Raw genomic sequence first — 19,982 nt, 5'->3', positions numbered from 1 at the left:
CACTGGAATTTCCTGGGGATTGGTGACTGGCAGGGTTAATGGCTCCTGGCTTTGCCTCAGGCCATCATCTCCTCCCAGGCAGCATTAATTCCCTAGAAAAAGCCCAGCACCTGGATCGTTACTACTTAATTCAGCTGTGCCATTTTTCTGAAAATTTTTGGAGTTGTCACAGTTGCTGATCTTTGTGGGACGGACTTGTCTTTTCTGTGCCCTTTGTGTTGCTCAGGACTCTGTCAGAGCTCTCAGTATCAGGAACAGGAACCAGGACTTGCAGGCTCTGTCCTCTCTCTCTCTGGGGTTCTCCTTTCGAAGGGAAGATGAGGTCCTTTCTTGGAGGGTGCGTGCTCCTGTGTTGTGCAGCAGGGGCTTAAGCAGGGACAGGCGTGGGGATTCAGGCTGGGGGGTTTATTTGCTCCTGCAGTGTGCTTTGTCCCAGCCTTGCCTCATGCATCGGGACTCCTCTGCTTCTTGTGTAGATGAGGGATGAGTCTTGATCTTCCTTCTGGGGATATCTGGGGTGCCTGGGTGACAAAGAGGACAGGATTTGTCCTTTTCTGACACAACCCTGATGGTCGGGGTCCGAGTCAGCGAAAAGGCCAGTGTCGCTGGGGGGAATGACAACAGCTTCTTTCCCTGGTCACTTTTTTCTTTTTAGTTTTTTCAGCCACAGTGCTGCTGTTCTGCATTTGTGTTTTGACTGATAGCTTTGTTCACGCGCCCCCTCTGCCTGCAAGTCATCTGAAAGTCCTGTCCCTGGTCACGCTCAGAATCCCGGCCCCACACCTCAGTCTGTCCCCACTTTCTCCCACTCCTTCCTTCTCCTCCTCTTTCTCCCCCTCCTTCTTCTCCTCTCTTAATGATAAGAATAGTGTTGCCTGGGCAACTGAAGCATCACCAGGTGGCCTGGCTCCTGGGGAGGCCTGGCCCAGAGGCTCGGGCCATGTCACCGAGAATCTTTCATTTCTTCTCCATCTTGTTTTCTTCAGTGTGGGCTTTATCCTTGGGGTCCTGTGTTTTTAGTGTGCTTCCCCAGATGGTCTGCCACACTTGGGAATTCTTTGAGGTTCTTTCCAGCTCTCAAATTCGACGTGTCTAAGACACAGTGCTTTCTAATATGGCCCTTTTTCCTTCCATACCTCACTCTTTTGAAGAATTGGTCGCACTCTCTTGTCCATCGGCATTCCTTAAGAGTTTAGCTAGGTGGGTCTTCAGTCTTGGGGTGAGATTTATGGTTTCCTGCCAGGGTTTGAGTCTGTGAGTCTCATGCTAGTGCACATGTGACCTCCCATGCGTTCTTTCCCTTCACCCTTTCCTGGTCCCCAGGCAGAACTGTCGCTTTCTTTTCTTTGCTCTAGTCTGTGTGCGCGTGTGCCTCTAATGTAGGGCTTAATATTGTAGGATTCTGGTTCTTTTAGTCCCAGTTTTTTCTCCAAGTTGCTCTTACATGTCTTCATCCCTGAGGTGTGTTGTGAGTTTTCTGGGGACCAGAGGCCATTTGTTGCTGTATCCTTTTGCTGCCTGGCACTAAGCAGGTTGTCATTGAATGCATGTATTTTAAGGAAGGTCACAAACCTTTGTAATAATTATTAGTTCTAATGTAGCAGGTGCACTTATTTTTCACAAGGAAACCTCGTGAGGTACTGTGATGTCCTGTTTGGCACTTACTACATTTTCAGATAAACGAATCAGATTTTAATTTTTATTTTTTGTTTATATAAGTTACAAAATCTAGGAATCCTGTGCCTGGCCATCCAGTTCCATATTTTTGCTGCAGTAAATTTCATCAGGTTCATTGGTCTGGATATCAAGGAGAATTGGGTCCCTCCCCAGAACCTTCCATGGGCTTCCAGCTGCCGTTGGGCCAACTCCTGGGTTGCAGCCCCCAAGCATGGGTGGGTTTGCATTGTGTTTGTCTTGCTCAATTGGGGGGTGGATGGGGGGAGGGCAAATGTCTTTCTTCTGATTAAAAAAACATGCTAGGAGGAAGTGCACGTGGACTTCAGATCATAGGCATTTTCCAATAATCTGTTTCAAAAGGGTTTCCTTAGAGCATTTCTCCAGAACCCTGGTGATGGTTGTTTTTTACTGGAGTCCTGTGCCTGGAATAAGTCGTGTGTGTGCAGTAGTATGAATAAAGATAGATGAAGACAGTGCCCCTTCCGCTGCACATCTGCCCTCTTGTCTGCTTCTGTGAGTCCTACTCGTCTTTCATGTTGAGAATTCAGGTCTCATTGTATTGATTATGCCCCCATAATTTTTAAAAAAAATATAGAATTCTACTTACATCTTTCTGATTTTTAGATTTATATCTAAAAATGTGCTAATAAAGACTCAGCTGGTGGGATTCCAGTGATCTGGTTAGTTCCAGCTTTTTCCCCAGCTCTTGACTGCATGTTGTAGGAGAGCCTTCCAAAACACCCAAAACACCCCATGGGCACAGGGGTGTCCTGGAATGTAGGGTCATTTTTTTCTTCCTGGGCTGCCAAAGATACTTTGGGCTTCATGGGCAAAGGCTATTAATATCCCGGGGCTTTTTCTGCTCAAGTAAAGAGAAATAATAAGGATAGGTAAATGGTAGTCATACTGTGGTCCTAATAAGCAATGAAAAATGGGTAGTGTATTTAGTAATAACTCTGTTATTTATTTAAATTCTTCACTAAAGACCAGTATATCTTTCAGTTAGTACAAAGGGATCTAGAAATCCAGCTCCCTAAATTTACAAATGCTGAAACAAGAGCCCAGAAAGGTTAAGTGATGTGCCCAACATAACACAGCCAGGAAGTGGTAGAATCCAAACTAGCACCCAGGCTTCCTGACTCCCAAATCACTTTCATTTCAGCATATTACTGAGCTCAAGGGTTTGGACCCCTTACCAGCCAGCCACTCCCCCACCCCCCAAAAAATTCAGCATATCGCACTGAAGCAAGACAAACTGTGGTAGAAATTGAGTCTTCAGGGTTACTACCTTTAACTGGTAGTAAAGAAAACTAGTGGTATGAGACCATGAAAATGGCTGGCTCTGTCCTAGATCTAGCCCCATGTAGTATTGTGTGTGTTATACTGTGCCAGTTGAGGACAGGTTTTGGCAGGGATAATACGGCAGGGAAATGTTCATGGTGAGCACAGGGAAGCCGTCTCCTGCCAGCAGCTGACCAGATTCTTAGCCATGGTGGTTCTGGGCATGACCAGGGAGGGCTGTGGTCAACAGCAGGAAGCATCTCTTGCCCATGAGAAGCCTCTGGATCCTTAACTTTCCCTAAGAGGATAGCTTTTGATTTTTCATATCCAATGTTATCAACACTTTCATTGTTTTTGAATTCTCAAGGGGTTGCTTTCAGTTCAAAAACTGATGAGATAGAGAGGCAGTGTCATGGCCCAGATCCATGTGCTCAGGTACCCTGGTCCTGGGCTATGGGCACACGATGCTTCTCTCTAAGCCCTGATTCTTCCAGAAAGTGAGGGAGGGTTGATTAAGATCATCTTTACAGGTTTCCTAATAAATGTTATAAATTTTTATAGGGTGCAATCTATGGCCTTAGTCCAGCACTAGTAAATTCAACTTTAAACATTTTAATAATGGTGATTCAAATAATATGAGTTCGATCTTCATTACAAGTGATTAAAACATTTAAAAAATCAGGTGTGGTGTGAGGGATTCAGGGAGACATTTAAGCACTGCCCACAGGATGTTGTATCTTTCCTGACCTGCTCAGCCAGTTTCAGTGGGTCTCTCTTTGGTGTTCCCCTAATCTTTTGCTCTCACCTTAATGACAGGGTTTTCTCCATTGCATTACTTGTTTTTGTAACTGGCCTGTAACTATATTCATTCAACAGAATGGTCCTTTGCACCTGCACGTGAGCTTGCTGTAGGGGTGGTGCCCTGGCAATGGCAGTGCCCTGACAGTTGTGCGCTGAGGTGCGGGCTCTATCCTGCAGTCAGGAGCTGCCTGCCCTTCTCTTGCTGCCTGCAGCAGGGAAAGTACGTGCTTGCGGGGCCGCAGAGTGCCTGCTTTCAAATTCTGGTGCTCCCTCCTACCTGGCTCTGCTATTGTCTGACTTCAGGAGTCAAGGCATGTCACCTCTTTGAACCTTGGTTTCTTCACCTGTGGATTGTGGTTAGTAATGATACATGGTAGGGCTCTTTCAAAGATTGAAGGAACTGGTATGTGTAAAGTGCTCAGCATGGTGCCTGGCACATTACAAATGCCAGCTGTAGTTGTTGTTGTTACTGATTACTTCTGGTGGTTGGTGCCTCGCCTTTCTTTTGGAACTCTGTTACAACATTGCATGAAAATGTGTGTTTAGACCTGTCTATGAATCTACCATAAAGTAAGGATATGTGGGAGAATCTTAAGACTCATCAAGCTTAGAATTGAAGGTGAAGGGCCATTATTATTATCCGAATGTATCAAATTAAGAGTGATGGCCTTGGGATCCAAAGCAAAAATGCTTGAAAGCATTTTCTTCATGTCTTCACAAAGAAAATAGCTCTATAAGGAGGTGGTGAGAAGAAAGACAGGCCCTGGATGGAGGCAAGGCCTGTGGGGGCGGCAGGGAGACTGGAGGGACATCCTGTGAGCTGGCAGAAGAACTGAGGGAGGGAGGGGTGAGGCCACGGTTTCCCGAGGGTGGGCGGACAAAGCCCCCAGATGTGCTGGTGCTCCCACGAGGCAGCACCCTAATGCTGTAGCTCATTTCAGAGTAGATTGGACAGAGTAGTACATTTAAGTGCATTCTTTTTTTTTCTAGTGTTAATGGATTTCCTGATAAGTAGGAAATGTGTCAAATACTGAAGAAAAAAAATCCCTAACAACATAAAGATTATTTCTGATTTCGTATATTACCTTTTAGTCTATGTTCACGTGTGATGGTTTTATATAATTGCATGCCATTTTATAGTCTGCTTTTAAAACTTAATTCTCTCATAACATTTTTGGTACTTACAATTGCTCTTGATCATAATTTTTAAAACCACATAACATTCCATAATATACATTTTTTGCTCCTTTATTCTTTGGGGCATATTTCAAGAAATCAAATTATTATTTCAATTTCATCATTTATGAGAGGACTTCAGAAAATTTGTGGAAAAAAATGGAATTAAAAGATAAAAATAAAACATAAACTTCATTTTTCAACATAAGCTCCATCTAGTTCAAGACAGTTCACTGAGCAATGATACGAGCCAGTTAGTCCATCCTTAAAGAACTGAGTCCTGGGGAATTTAACCCTGTCAATGCAGTCTTTTTTTATGTTATTAACTGAAGAAAAATGGGTGCCCTTTCAAGGTTTTTTACATTAGGAAACAAAAAGAAGTCAGAAGGAGCCAAATTGGATCTGTAAGGCCAATGCCTGATGAAGTCCTCACAGAATTGCCCTGTTTGATGGGAGGAATGAGCAGGAGCATTGTGGTGGTGGAGAAGGGCTCTCTGGTGACGCTTTCCCGGGCATTTTTCTGCTACAGCTTTGGCTAACTTTCTTAAAACACTTTAATAATAAGCAGATGTTATTGTTCTTTGGCACTCCAAAAAGTCAGCCAGTAAACTGCCTTAGCATCCCACAAATCTGTTGCTGTGACCTTTGCTCTTGACTGGTCCAGTCTTGCTTTGACTGGACCACTCCCACCTCTTGGTAGCCATGGCTTTGATTGTGCTTTGTCTTCGGGATCTTACTGGTAAAACCATATTTCATCTCCTGTTAGAATCCTTCCAAGAAATGCTTCAGGATCTTGATCCCACCTGTTTAAAATATCTGTTGAAATCTCTGTTCCTTTCTGCAGCTTATCTGGACACAACAGTTTTGGCACGCATTGAGCAGAAAGTTTGCTCAACTTTAATATTTTGGTCAGAATCGTCTAAGCTGAACCAATTGGATATCTGTGGTATTTGCTGTTTCTGTTCTCTTCAATTGGGGCACAAACAAGATCATTTCCTCACTAATCGATGTGGATTGTCTGCGGCTGCCGGTTTCATCTTCAACATTGTCTTGTTCCTTCTTAAATTATCCATTTGTAAACTGCTGACTTCTTTGGGGCATTGTTCCCATAAACTTTTCATAAAGCATCAGTGATTTCACCATTCTTCCACCTACGATTCACCATAAATTTGATGTTTGTTCTGGTTTCAAAATTCACGTTGCTCTGATAGGGGCTCTTTTCGAACTGAAGTCTTGTCCTTTTTAGTGCCTCCAGCTAGATTCTGTTCAGACATGTTATAACAAGATAGGAAAAGTTTATTTTAGTGCAAAAAAAAATTTTCAGTACATGCATTGTTTTTCCATTAGCTTTTTGAAGACCCCCTCATGTATAGTTAATATTTACATATTATAATGAACTTCCTAAAATAATTATGCAGATTACAATGTGTACCAGTTTTACTGTAGCCTTACCAGCATTGATTGTCACTGGTTATAATAAAGAGTGGGTTTTCCTCACCTGTTTGTTACTTACGTTTACTCTAAAGGATTTCTCTCTGTGAGGTATAACATACATACTTTAGTGTGCACATATCCAAAGTATACAGCTTACTGCATTTTGACACACTCACACACGTTCCCCTGTACCCACACACCTGTCACCACCATGGACACCAACCCAGTATCCCAGCAGCCCCCTCAGAACCTCTGAGTCAGAACCAACCCCAGCCCCGCCGTGAGTGGTCACTGTTTTCTCGCCCTTGACTTATTTTACCTGTCTTTGAATATGTCATGTGAAGGGAATCACACAGTGTGTTGCTCTTGCACTTGACTTTTCTCACTCGACATTGTCTGTAGTTTGTTATTGTTCATTACTGTAAGTATTCTGTTTTATGAATATACCACAGTGCATTTACCCATTCTTTTGTTGATGGACATCTGAGGTGTTTACTGTTTTTGGCTGTCATGAATAAATCTGCTGTGAACTTTCTTCCACACGTCTTTTTGTGGTATTTGTTGGTATTTCCTCATACACCCAGTAGTGGAATGGCTGGATCATAGGACGTAAGTATGTTTAGCTTTAGTACATACTGCCAAATATTTTTCTCAATCAATAATCACTTAATAATCATTTAATAATAATAGATTTTTTAATGTGTCACTTGTTCATAGAGGGAAAAAAATATTTACAGGTAAAATTTCTTCAGGTGTGGAAAAGAAAAAGAATACAATAAACCTTCGTTTAAAAAAAAAAATGCTATGTTAGTTTCCCCTGTTTTTAGATACACAATTTGTAATTTAGCTGTCCACCAGGAATATTTCTGAACCCACCATGAAAACTGCATTGGGCTCTGAGTGCAAGTAGCTTACTGAAGATAGCTTAAAAGATGAAGATAATAGTCATGATTTTTAGTGTCTCCCACCAAACAGAAGGGGAAGGCACTCGTATCTACTGGGCTCTTATTGTGCGGGGTCCTTGTGCTGCCACGTCTTGTTCCCCAGTAAGCCTAGGAGGGTAGTGCTGGCGTCTCCACTGTACACGCTGAGAAACTGCAGTTCTGCGTGCATCACACAGCTCTTAAGGGCAGCACGGCTGAATTCTACTCTGAGTCTAGAGTGATGGCTCATGAGGACTGAGGTTGTTTTTGAATTAAAACCCCGTGTAAGAGGAAGCAGTCAAGAATAAAACAGTTATACATCTGAAGCATGTATAATGCGTAATGTATAATGTATAATGCTGGGTACCGAGGAAACATTTTTAAAAATAGCATTTAATGTTTGATTGCAGATATAATGCATATTGATCATGAAAAAATGTTTAAAATACTAATAAACCACAAAAAGGTAAAGGAATAACATGTATAATCCCCGCCCCCCCATCCAAAGATAAACAGATACCTTCCAGTTCTCTCATTTGGACATGCATACTTTTTAGAACAAAAAATGGATTTAGCCTTTGTACAGTTCTTTTTTATGTTCTCTTCTCACATTTATATCATGAACATTTTTCCATGGCACTAAATAATCTTCTACAGTATATTGAATGGCTTTATTATATTTTAGTCAGATACCACAGTTTATTTGAACAGTTCCCTGTTGCCAGACATTTAGGTGGCTTCTAATTTTTCATTACAGTAATCAATGCCACAGTGAACATTTTTGGATATAAATCTTTGTGCAGACCCATGATTATTTTCTTAGTATAAACTTATCTGTAAAAGAAGAACTATGTTTTCTTCTTGACTTGGGTATTCATGAGAGATTGAATGTGAAGATCATTTTAATTCCTCTAAAAATTATCCAGAAAAGCATGGTGATAGCATCCTTCTAGTGGCTAAAATGTGACACTCTTATAATATTATGTGATCATAGGTGCAGATGTCTGTTGAGCTTGTTTTTAACAGAGGTTAAGAATGTACTAATGTACTACCCTTTCTCCCTGTTTCGCACCTTCATCACTTCTAACATGAGCTGTGTTCTGCCCACTGCAAAGTGGGCCAAGCCTGTCCACTCCAGACCTAACACAGCAGCACCTGCCTTCCAGTTCCCCACAGCCTTGCAGTGGGTCTGAGAGGTTCTTGGCTGATTTGGATAAGCCTGGACAACTCTGGCTCACCAGTGCTGGCCTAACCCTAAAGCCACCTGGGGACAGAGCTTGTGGTGTCATTTCTTTCAGACTGGGTAAGACTATAGGGCAGTGTTATGTAGCTTGCCATCTTAAACATACTGTACAGGGATTTCATGCCTTGGCTTTGGAGAGGATTAAGGTAGGAATTACAGAGGTGTGTACTGTTAGTATAGTAAAAATAACAACTAAAGACATACCTGTCATGGAATGTGCATTTGATTATTCTTTTTAATCATGATGCTTAATTGTAGTACTGGGGAAAGCATCTGATTGAGATCCTGATGTGCTCTTTCCTTGTATTTGCAGATCCACATCATAGATTTTGATGATGAAAATAACATTATAAATAAAAACGTCCTCCTCCATCAAGTGGGTGAAATCTGGCACATTAGTGCCAGTCCTGCAGATAGAGGTGTGCTGGCAACCTGCTACAATAAAAGTAAGTGCGGCTTTCTTAGATGTTTGTATGCACCATGTGTTAGTCTGTTGTTGTTGCTTATAACAAAATACTTAGAACTGCGTACTTTGTAAAGAAAATGAAGCTTACTGTTTTCGAGGCTGGGAGGTCCACGGTGCAGGGAACACATATGGAGAAGGTCTTTGGTGATGGCTTTACAGCAATGCAGGGTTCTCACATGGCAGAAAATGGTGGAGCAGAGAGAGAGACTAACTTCCTCATGCACTCTCCTTTTAAAGCCCTCCAAAGCACGCCACTGACCACCAGTTTTAATCCATTCATTACAGCATGGTCCTACAACCTAATCACCTCTTCAAGGCCCCACCTTTCAATTACCATAGTAGGATTTCCTACCCTCTTAACACTGTCACAGTGGGAATCAAGTTTTGGGGAGACAGTCAATGTGAGGCACACCAGCTAGAGATTTTGCCTGAGATTGGTTTTATATTACTAACGGGTCAACGTGTGAATTGTAATATTTGACTGTTGAAAGGAGTTGCATGCACAGAGAAGCTGTGATATTGTGGGTAAATGTTTGCAGAAGTTATTGTAATCCTAAGATTATAAAAATTGAAGCTGGAATCATGGCTGTTCTAGGAACTTTGACCTCTCTGGTCAGGGGAGTACTGTGACCTGAGGGTCCAAAAAGTGGACACAGGTGTCCTAAGAAATTAACCACACTGCAGATGTCCTGTGGCCAGCCCTTGACTTTTCTCTGCTGCACGCTTGCCACTGTCTCTCAATGGTAGTGTCTTTGGCATCTGGAGAGGCTGAGTTTTCAGTTACCCAGTCATCATTCCTTCTTCTTAACAGCTCTTCCCTCAGTTTCTCTCTCTGTCCTCACGTCTACCCCTTCCACATGCTGCTGGGGCACCTTTGGCATGCGTGAGCAGCCTCACTGCACCCTGGCCCTGCCTCCACGTCACTGCAGGGCTGCCTCGCTGAGCTCTCTGCCACCATGTGGCCAGGGCCCTCCTTCCTTCTGTCAGTGCAAGGCAAGCTACACTTTTTCTATGGCTTCTCAAGAGTCTTCAGCCTCCTCCCACTGCCAGGATCTAAAGCCACTCCCACATTTTAGGAATTTGTTACAACAGCTTCTCATTCTGTGGTTTTATATGCTGTATAAGAAATTACCACAAACATCGTGGCTTAAAACACACGTCTTCTCTCCCCATTTCCATGGGTTATGCATTGGCACAGCATCAGCTGGGTGCACTGCTGGGGTCTCAAGGCTGCCATGCAGGTGTCAGCCAGGCTGTTTTCCCATCTGGATTCAGTGTCTTCCGAGAATAGTGTTTGCTGGCAGAAGTCGGTTCCTGGGGGTTGTGGGACTGAGTGCATGTTCCCCGCTGGCTATCAGCCAGGACCCCTTGGCTTCTGAGGGTGCAGATGGGCTCTGGTTTAAGCTGCTCAGTCTGTGGTGCTTTGTAGCAGCAATAGGAAACTAATATGGTTACCAAGCACTACTTAACCTTGCTCTGACTGTCCACAGGCTTGAGTTGATTGCTTCCTTCAAGTTACCCTAAATCTCTTAATTTTGAGTCAGGGGCTTCCAGAGACCAACTCTTTCCACTTGTCTTTGAAGGCAGCACAACGCTTCTGTTGAATATTCTCCTGTCAACCTCTTTAGGAAGAAAGACAAAATTGTTTCACAACATGCATGCCTAAGTTCCAAGACTTCTATTTTGTTCTGCCATACGCGGAATGGAAAGCTTTCAGCCCTGTGTGGACAGATGTTTCCAGCATGAGACGCCAGCAGTTCTCTGCCCGCTCCCCCGCCCCCCCATCGGAAGGAGGCCGCCCAGCTCTGTGACTCCCCTGTAACCTGAACTCTTTGCCCTTTGAAGCTATTCAAGGTGTCACACCTAATCTACATCAAATGATCTGTAGCAGCAGCCACTCTTATGGGACTAGCTACCAAACCATGCTGGTTCTGGTTCGGATGCTTCCAGAAAATCTGCAAGTTAAAGATCTAAGCTTGCTGTGCATAATTTAATACAGAAAAAATGCTTTTGAGAGACTTAATGTGTCTTTCAGACAGACACTTGTGCTGTTTTTTTGTACTTAGCTTGTTGGTGAATCACTAGGCTTCCACACCGAAACAAATTAAATATGTATTAAATCCAAAAGCACCTTAAACTTGGATTAAAATGTATTGCTTGAGTTGTCACCTCATTATGAATGACAAGTCTCTGTAGAATTGCGCCTTATCCTCCTCGCCTTCCAACAGTGTTTTTCCTGAAGTGCACTTTTAGCCTGTCGTTTCCTGGCTGGTGAAGGTTGCTGCAGGTGTTTATTACCCGTGCTCCTGTGATGTGCACTTACTAGCATGCGCTCATGCAGAAGCTCCGGGTGCGTTGTTCTCGGTGCCACTCGTGTGTTTCCGTGTCTCCCTGCAGCCTGCCTTCTTTGTGTTTCAGTTAGTTGATGTGCTGCTTTGTGCTATAATCAAGAGACAAGGACCTCTAAGACACGTCTTCAGAAGCACACTCGGTGTGGGTGGGAGTGCTAGGGTGGATACATGTGGAAGCAGGACTGAAAGCTGGAGGGGCAAACAGATAGCATGGCCAGCTCCCGTGGCTTTCTCAGGAGTGCCCCACTTCTGGCAGAGCCATCCTCTTTTAAAGCCATTCGTTGTGCCCTCCTTCACATGTGCACTGAAATTCTCTTTAATGGTCTTTAGATAGACTGTCCAGAAATGGGATCCATGTGGAGAGGTCAACTTTTCTTCAGGAATCTAGATATTGATATTCATTGTAAATAATGTTTAAATTATATCCATTCATTGCAACATGCAGTATATCTAAAATTAGTGGAAGTTTGCATTATAATAGAATTTGTGTGCACACATACTTGTATACACACACTGGCATAAATATCATAATGGCCTTGTAAATAAATATGAGAAATTGGATGAACTCACAACTTATTTCTTTTAAATGCAAATGAGAAAACCTCCCTCCATACTCTTCATTATTCTACTTAGGAGAGATGGTAAATAAAGGCAGTATTAAATTCTCCTTGTACAACTTCAGTTTCTATTACTCTTAGGAAGAAATCTTCTTGCAGAGTGATGTTCTCTTCACACTGTCTTAGAAAATGATAGAAAATTTGCAGTGGGTTAAAAGTAACCTTAAATTCAAGCTTTTTTAGATCAAACTATATACCCATCTATCCCAGCTTAAATCTCCATTCATGTGAGGAGCAAGTGACAGAGATTGTCACAGGTTATCGACAGGGATTTTTTTTTTTTAGCCATTACTTGTACTGATTGTTTAAAAAAAAAAAAATTCTCAGAATTGGGGGGCCGTGCAGAGTTGTATGTGCAATGTGCAATAAACTCATGGAACTTTTTCTATGTGGATGATGATAAATTAAAAAAAAAAAAATCTTTAGCTTTTCTTCCTGATAATCTTACAAGAAAAATGCATCACTGTGGAAGCATGGTGAGGGAGCGGGTCCAGGGTGGAAGCTGTCTCAACAATGCTGTTCAAGAAAGTGTGTTTCCAGTAGACCTTAAACTTATGTATGTATCTTCTGTGTTTAGATTCTTGTCCTCACACAGGGCTTTCTTAAGGCTAATTGAGAAAAAAATCATGTTTCAGATAAACTTTAGTAGTTAGCCTTTCTTGGGCTGGTTGCTTAGCTGAGTTGGTTAGAGTGCATTGTTATAAAGCCAAGGTCAATGATTTGGGTCCCTGTACTAGCTAGCCACCCAAAAAACCCAAAACAATTACACTTTAAAAAAAACAAAACAAACCAAAAATCAGAAAAACAATGTTGCTTTAATTTCTTTTGTTTTTCTGAATTAGAATACCGTGTGTGTGCTCACACTGTCGTGTGTGTGGTGTTGGCCTCCGCTCACACCGTTGTGTGTGCATGTATGTTGTGTGTGTACATGCATGTGTGTGGGGTGTGTGTGTGGTGTGTATGCGTGGTGAGTGGTGTGTGTGTGGTGCATGTGCATGTGTGTGGTATGTTTGTGTATCTGTATGCATGGTGTGTGTGTGGTGTGCATGTGCGTGGTGTGTGCACATGGGGTGTGTGGTGTGTGTGTGTGGTGTGTATGCGTGGTGAGTGGTGTGTGTGTGGTGTGTGTGTATCTGTATGCATGGTGTGTGTGTGGTGTGTGTGGTTGTGTGTGTGTGTGTGTGTAGTGTGCGTTTGTGCACATGGGGTGTGTGGTGTGTGCCTGCCTCTGCCTGTGCACTCTTTGCTGGTGCTCCTTCTATGTGGCGGTGGCCTCATGGTCAGCAGAGGGCACTAGAGGTCTGGCTCTGTATCCTGTGTGCTCTCTGCTCCCTGATGGGCGTCCTCCTCTCCTGTGTCTCTGTGGCTGTGTCCTAACCGATTGGCTGTGCTGACACATGCTGCTGTCTTTAAAGCTTTCATCCTCTTCTCTTAGTGTTTCTCTAAATATTTTCACAGACTTCTAGACCTTGCTTGAAAAACAGGTCTGCAGGGTTTGGCTAACTCCTCATGTCTAGTTGAGCCTATATGTATTCGATGGGTATTCATAGGAGCTAATTGTGGGTTTCTATAGAGAATCAAGAACGGAATTTAGTTCTTTCCTCCAGAACCACAGGAACTCATAGAGGGGATCCTTGTCAGCTGGCACCCTGAGATCACTAGAGTGTGGCAGATGAACCTTCCAACCCACGGGAGATCCCTGGCACCCCACGATCTTTAGAGCATGGTGGACGGACCTTCTGATCTCTGGGAGACTAGCTTGCAACCCGAGATCTTTTTCTTTTTCAATGGCAGGTCGGTTTGGGGTTCCGAACTGTTGACCTTGGTGTTTCCAGCACCACACTCTAAACAAGTGATCTAACCAGCCAGTCCGTGAGATCTTTAAAGTGTGGTAGACCCTCCAATTCATGAGAGACGTGGTGGACCCCATGTGATCAGCATGCACTTCCCTATCTGGAAGTGGCCCTCAGGGAGGGGGCGTCTCTGTGGAGCCATCGTGTGTTTCTCCCGAGTGCACTCTGCCAAGACAAGCGTTGTGGTCATGAGGACGTTCAGACCTAGGGGTCTGAGTCTGACGGTCTGAGGCTGATCACCAGTGTTATCTCTGTGCTCTGGCCTCGTTGCCATTCTTCCTCCTGTCCACACATGTGAGCTCCTCTTTACCCTGAGAAATGCGGTATAGCCCCGTAGGAGGGATCTTAAAGAAGTCGAATGCACGCGGGCAGAGATGGAGAATAAAACGTTGGTTATGGGCGTGGGAATGGGGAGGAGATGGGGACTGTAGATCAGAGGCTGCAGGATGGAGCAGATGAGCTGGACGAGCAAGTCTGGAGATCCAGTGTACAGAGGGAGGACTACGGTTTGTGATAATGTATGTATGCAAGATTCTTGCTAAATGAGTAGACGGTAGCTGCTCTCGCCACAAAAAACCCAAAACTATGTGTGATGATGGATGTGATAATTTGTTTCACTTGTACAGTAACCACTTTGTGTCTGTGTGTGTCTCATGACATCATGTTGTGTGCCTTAGATGTAGACGGTGAAGTGTATGTAAGAAAAAAAAAAGTGTGTCGCTGTCCTCTCCCCTGCATGCCTCCCTCCCTCTACCCCAGCCAGCTCCTCGGCCCCCTCTCAGCTCCCCTGCGTGACCATCTTCATGTTTCATGTCCATGTTCATGTGTCTTCTCCCCTCCCCACCGGATCCCCTGGAAGGCACGCGATGTCCACCGTGTGTGAGTGCCCTGCGAGTTGAGGTGTGGCTGGGCCTCTTGTCCCAGCCCCCTTCCAGCAGCACCCGCTTCCTCTGCAGCGTGGCCCAGTTGGGGTGACAGACCACATAGCTACGTGATAGCTATGCAGCCAGTTCAGTCTACAAACGTTTCCTGACTTAAACTGTATTGAAATCATCATCTCAGGGAGATTTAAGAAGATGTAGTGGATTTTTCGGAGGAACAAGGGTGCCAAGATGTCCTGAGTAAATCAGGAGGAGGAAACCTAAGAAAAAATGACAGTTGAACAGCTGAATGATTCTCGGTCTGTGCCCTAAGGGGCAGCAGCGTCCTGGCATGTGGAGACGCATGTGGCCTGAGACCAGGTCTTGTCCGTGTCTGTCTCGCTCTCTCCTTTACACATGGGACATGCCAGCTTCTCTGCATGAGCTGGTGAGGTCCACTGTCAAAGCACAATGAAAAACTGAAGAGGAAGGTAAGTACAAGACAGTCTAGTTATCTTCCTGATGTTTCTCTCCCTTCCTCGGCTAGGCACGGTGGGAGCAGGGCACGGAGGCCGGGAAGTGGTTCTCTCATGGGGACATCAGGCAGTGGAAAGGGCACTGGGATCGGTGTTTGGAAAACGTGGATTCTGCTTTTCCCTCTACTGTTCCTTAGCTCTTGGATCCTGGACCAATCAAGTAACCTCTGGGCTTTTCATCTGTAAATTGGGCACAGTTAAACTAACACCATTATTTAAATGAAAATAATGAGGAAATATGGGGCTACCGTGAGTGGATATCCATTCACTCTGCAAGGACAAGGCTCTGGGGGTCCTGAGTGTGCCATGCAGGAGAGGTGGGCAGTGTGCGGCCACAGCCGTGTGTGTACCGGAGCAGCCATGGGTGCAGGCAGCAGAACCCATTGGGGTCCTGCCAGCTCAGGAGCTCATCGGCACTTATGCTCTTGCCCCCTCGGCCCTGCCTTTGACAATGCAGGCTTCTTAAGCTGGGCATTGGAGTCTTTTGGGGTAGATGACAGGCCAGGGGTGTTTGAAGCCACAGGATACATGTGGCATGTCTTTCTGTAGTGTCAATTTATTTGATTTTAAGTAATGAAAGCATTATTTATAGCCTGACGTGAATGCAGATATGTTATGAAGTAGAGTGTAAAATTTGCAGGAACCTCATGAATAAAACATGAGACTCACTGAGGTTCCCTTCAGATGCAGTCCCCAGATCCTATTATGCAAACATGGCACAGTTTGTAAAGGACATCAGATGTGCTTTCTCTTTTCTTTGCCGTTGGTGTGGCCCCGTGGAGGGAGGCAGCGACAGAAGCTCTGTTTTGGGGATGGGTTGGGGTTGTTGCCTGGGAAGCTTCAGGTGTGCACAAGGAAGATTTCGTGATGAAACGGTCCTTTCATGGGACACCCTCCGAGGCAGGCGGCCCTCCCCAGGTGCTTGGCACCATTTGCCTGTCTTTCTTTGCCAAACCCAAAGGACCACAGTTGACAGGATGGAGCTTCTTTCTCGAGATCCTGCCTCCTCTTGACTGGCTTTTCTCTTCAGGGAAAGTTCCAACTATGTGTAGATTCACCCCTGACCCTGACCTGTGAGAAGCAGACACCCAGCCTGGGGTACCGGGGGATCTGGGTGGCTCTCACACCCTGGCCACTGCAGTGAGCCTGAGCTGTGGCCTCCCTATCTGTCATTTTCCTCTTTTGATCCAGTTTTAGCTCTTTCCATGGAAACCAGGTAAGGGCAGTGTCAACTATGTTACTAGGCAGTACTGCTTACGGTTTTTTAATAAAAAGACTCCAGATTGGACAGTCGCATCGACTAGGGGACTTGGACACTGAAAATTACAGAAGGGGCGTTCTCTGGACTTCCGTGAGGGTGGAGGTTCTCGTAGCTGGTCCTGCCCTCATGGGGATCTGGAAGTGCTACTTTTTAACTTGTTACAGCTCTTGCGAAGCATGGAGGCTGCTGGGGTGAGAAGCCTCGTGAGGGAGCCTCCATGCCAGCCTGATGAGGGTCAGGTCCCTTTACTCCTGAGGTGATGCTGGAGAGGCACAGACATGGTGGCTGGTGGCGGCCACATAGGTCCCTTCAGAAATCTGCCTGCCATCTGCTCACTGTGACTGGACTGGTGCCAGCTGTGGCCAGGGGCCTGTGGGTCTCCCTCATGCCATCTCATTTTGTCCACCAGAGTTAAGTGCGTTCTGGTGGGGGTCATTCTCAGGTCCAGGGGGAACTGGTTTTTATAGCAAGGAGAGTCATAGGCAAGTGGCAGCAGAGCCATGTCAGGCACAGTCAGCTCTCAGGAAATGTCCACAGCATGAGCAAACAGGGGACCCTGTAGGTGAGAAGAACTTCTGCATTTAGCCAACAGTCACCAGGTGGAGCCACCTGCCCTGAGCTGTGAATTGTGACCCTAGGAAAGAACTCTTGAGGGGGACATAGCTGTGTGGGGACGTTGGATCCATGTGTGGCCATGCCCAGAATTCCAGCCTAGAGGACAGCATCACGAGGAAGCATTCGGAGCAGGCTGAAGGGCTCAGGTAAATACTGTGGAATGACGTCCCCATCTTGGGTCACTGCCCTCAAGGAGGTGGTAAAGCTGGATGGTCCCAAGAACAGCAGCAGAGATTGGTGGTGCTCACCCCAGGTGCTTACTGTGTGTCCCTCTCGAGGGGCCGTTAGCTGTGTCCCCAAAGGAAGCAAGCTGGCGTGGGAAGGGCTGCGGGCCACAGGGCCATGGGCTACTGCATATGGCCAGTGTGTTACTTAGACACAAGTCACTTACGGTGTTGGAGCCTCACTTTTCTCATCTATAAAATGGGAGGAATCATGTCTGCCTTGACTGCTTCTGAGTAGTTGCTTCCTGCTTCCCAGGAAGACCACGTGCATGAAATGCTTTGAGAACCATAGTATTTGTGACCATATTTTTATTACGTAATTTCTTATATTGCTGTTCTGTCCTATCATTGTTTTAACACTGTTGCTGTTAATTTCCCTACATATCTAAGCTTAAGTGAGCACTTTCAGATTAGCGCTTGCTGTATGCTGTTGAAACAGCGTCAGAAGCAGCCTGCCTCAGCTAGCAGGCATGGAGCACTTTGTTTGCCTGGCACTGTGCGGAGCCTTCCATGGACTGATCATTTAATCCCAGCTAAACTAAGAAGCAGATGCTGTTCATAATCCCCGTTTCTCAGATAAGAAAACAGAGGTTTACAGAGGTTACATGACTTGCCTGACCCCGGAGTGGAGGCTGGACTCAAACCTGGGCTGTCCATGAGAGACTGCCCCGGACATGTTCCTTCCTGGCCACTGTGGGTCCACACACTCTCACACGGTGTCGTCCTCCGAAAGGATGAATTTAAATGCACATCACGGAGGAGGCTGATGACCAAGCCTGTTCCACAGAGACCACGAGTGTGGTGGACATCGGTCAGTGCTCCACGTCTGTCTTGGTGTACTGAGGTTCCCAGGAGAAGACGCAGACACAGATGGCATGTGGGTCTTGGGTGAATTTATGGAGCTCTGTGCCCTCTGCGATGGAGCAGAATGGAAAGGCGAGTAGACAAGACAAGAGCTGAGGTGCCGCTGTGGAAGTCAGATCCGTCTTGGGCCATTTGGGGCAGTCAGGGGCACTGGGGTCAGCTTCCCAGGCCTGGGGGGATGCTGGTCTGACCATGGTGCCGTTTCTTAGGCCTAAATCTTTTAGTTCCAGGCTTTCTGACTTGTATGGAATGCTTGTAATTATGGAATGAAATTTTATCATTTTTGTCATTCTGAGAGATTATCTTCAGTGGCTAGGGTTTTTTTTTTTTTTCTTTTTTTTTTTAAGTTTAAATATAGAAAGGAATTGTGATATGGATGAGCTTATCTGCCAATTTCTGAATCCCCAGAAAGAGCCAGAGGTTATGTGGGCTTTAATGTTCTTGCATTTTAATGACATTTGCCACTCTTAGTTTATATGTTTGATATGGTGACAGTGATGACTTGCATTTAAGCTAATGAAAATCATTATAGCCAAATTACCCCTGCTCTTCTCAGCAACTACGGGAATGGCAGCAGCAACCTTCTGAGGGCTTACCGTGCCAGACCCTGTTCGAAGCACTGTGATGAGCACTTGTGTACTGAGTTCCCATTCTACTGGTGAGGAAACTAAGGCATATAGCAAGGCTAGTGACTTTCTTAAGGTCACATGTCTAGTGGTTGGGGCAGACTTGGGTTTGGGGCCTGGACTCGGGTTCCAGGCTGAATTCTCACCTGTGCCATACAGCATCTCTATTCAGCGAAGGCGGGGGCTCTTTAAATCCAATTCATGCTGAGGTTGCACCAGGTTAGTACATCCGCAGTCTGGCTGAGTTGGAAAGACCATGGGATTTGGACTGAGGAGACTTAAGTGGTGCCTGTGATTTTTGCCAAAAATGAATACTGTGACCTCTGACACTTAAACTTTCTAGGTCCCGTTTTTGTCATCTCCAAAAGGGAAGATTAACCTTGGTAATGGCTAAGATCCTTTTCTGTTTCCTGCTGTAGACATTCCCTTGTCATCCACATTTTTGAATTTTTTTGTGCGTGTCTTCTGTGATTAAGACAAGACTTGCCCGGGACTGAGATAGGAGAAGACAGTACCAGACTCTAGCCACCCACGGTCTAATGGGGCAGACCTGAGAGACACGGCCAGCGGCGAGCCCAGTCAGCCAGTGCAGTTCAGACACTGCCTCATGGCCTTGCCGAGCTGTGCGGTCAGAGAGCAGGCAGAGGGGAGGACTTCTAGCTCACTGGGGAGGACCCAAGGATCTTTGGACATCTCCCCATGAACAAGAGTGGGATTCACTGCTGACTATGGGGATACAGACACTATTGATAACTGGCTGCTAGAACACTTGATTAAGAGCACCCAGCATCCTTTGAGCTCATGTGAGGACTCCATGAAATACAGCCATGGTCAGATGGTGGCCTTTGAGGGACTTTTCACTCCTGGGAAGTAGCGACTGCGGGTAGTGTCTGTGCCTTCTGTTCACTGGGGACAGTGTCTTTGAGAGAGAAGCTGCAGAGGTGCATGCCTGGCTCCAGGGGTGTCCTGTTTAAGTTCTCCGAAGACTTGATTGTATTCATCTGAAGAATGAAGGTGCTGAACTAGCTGGTTCCTGAGAATCCTTATAGCTTCAAGATCCTAAGCTTTTCTTAGCAAAAACTATTAGTGGATCAGATACAGTTGTTTTTTTCTAAAGCCACAGTTTCCCATTTATCTCTGCACCAAATTAGAAGAAAATTGCATTTTTGAGTTT

The 19,982-nt window shown here is 45.2% G+C and overlaps 1 protein-coding gene across 2 annotated transcripts in view; it reads left to right on the top strand.

Annotated features, from left to right (window-relative positions):
* EIPR1 (EARP complex and GARP complex interacting protein 1) overlaps positions 1–19,982 on the top strand; it is a 134,017-nt gene that overhangs the window by 15,123 nt on the left and 98,912 nt on the right. For both annotated transcript variants that reach the window (XM_063078414.1, XM_063078413.1), the window contains one exon: positions 8,849–8,981. In XM_063078414.1, coding sequence (XP_062934484.1) covers positions 8,849–8,981 — 133 coding nt within the window. The remainder of the gene's footprint in view (positions 1–8,848; positions 8,982–19,982) is intronic.

Source organism: Cynocephalus volans, chromosome 14, assembly GCF_027409185.1.
Source record: "Cynocephalus volans isolate mCynVol1 chromosome 14, mCynVol1.pri, whole genome shotgun sequence".
Classification (NCBI taxonomy): domain Eukaryota; kingdom Metazoa; phylum Chordata; class Mammalia; order Dermoptera; family Cynocephalidae; genus Cynocephalus; species Cynocephalus volans.
Note: the sequence above shows the minus strand (reverse complement) of the source record. Positions and strands in the feature narration are given on the sequence as shown.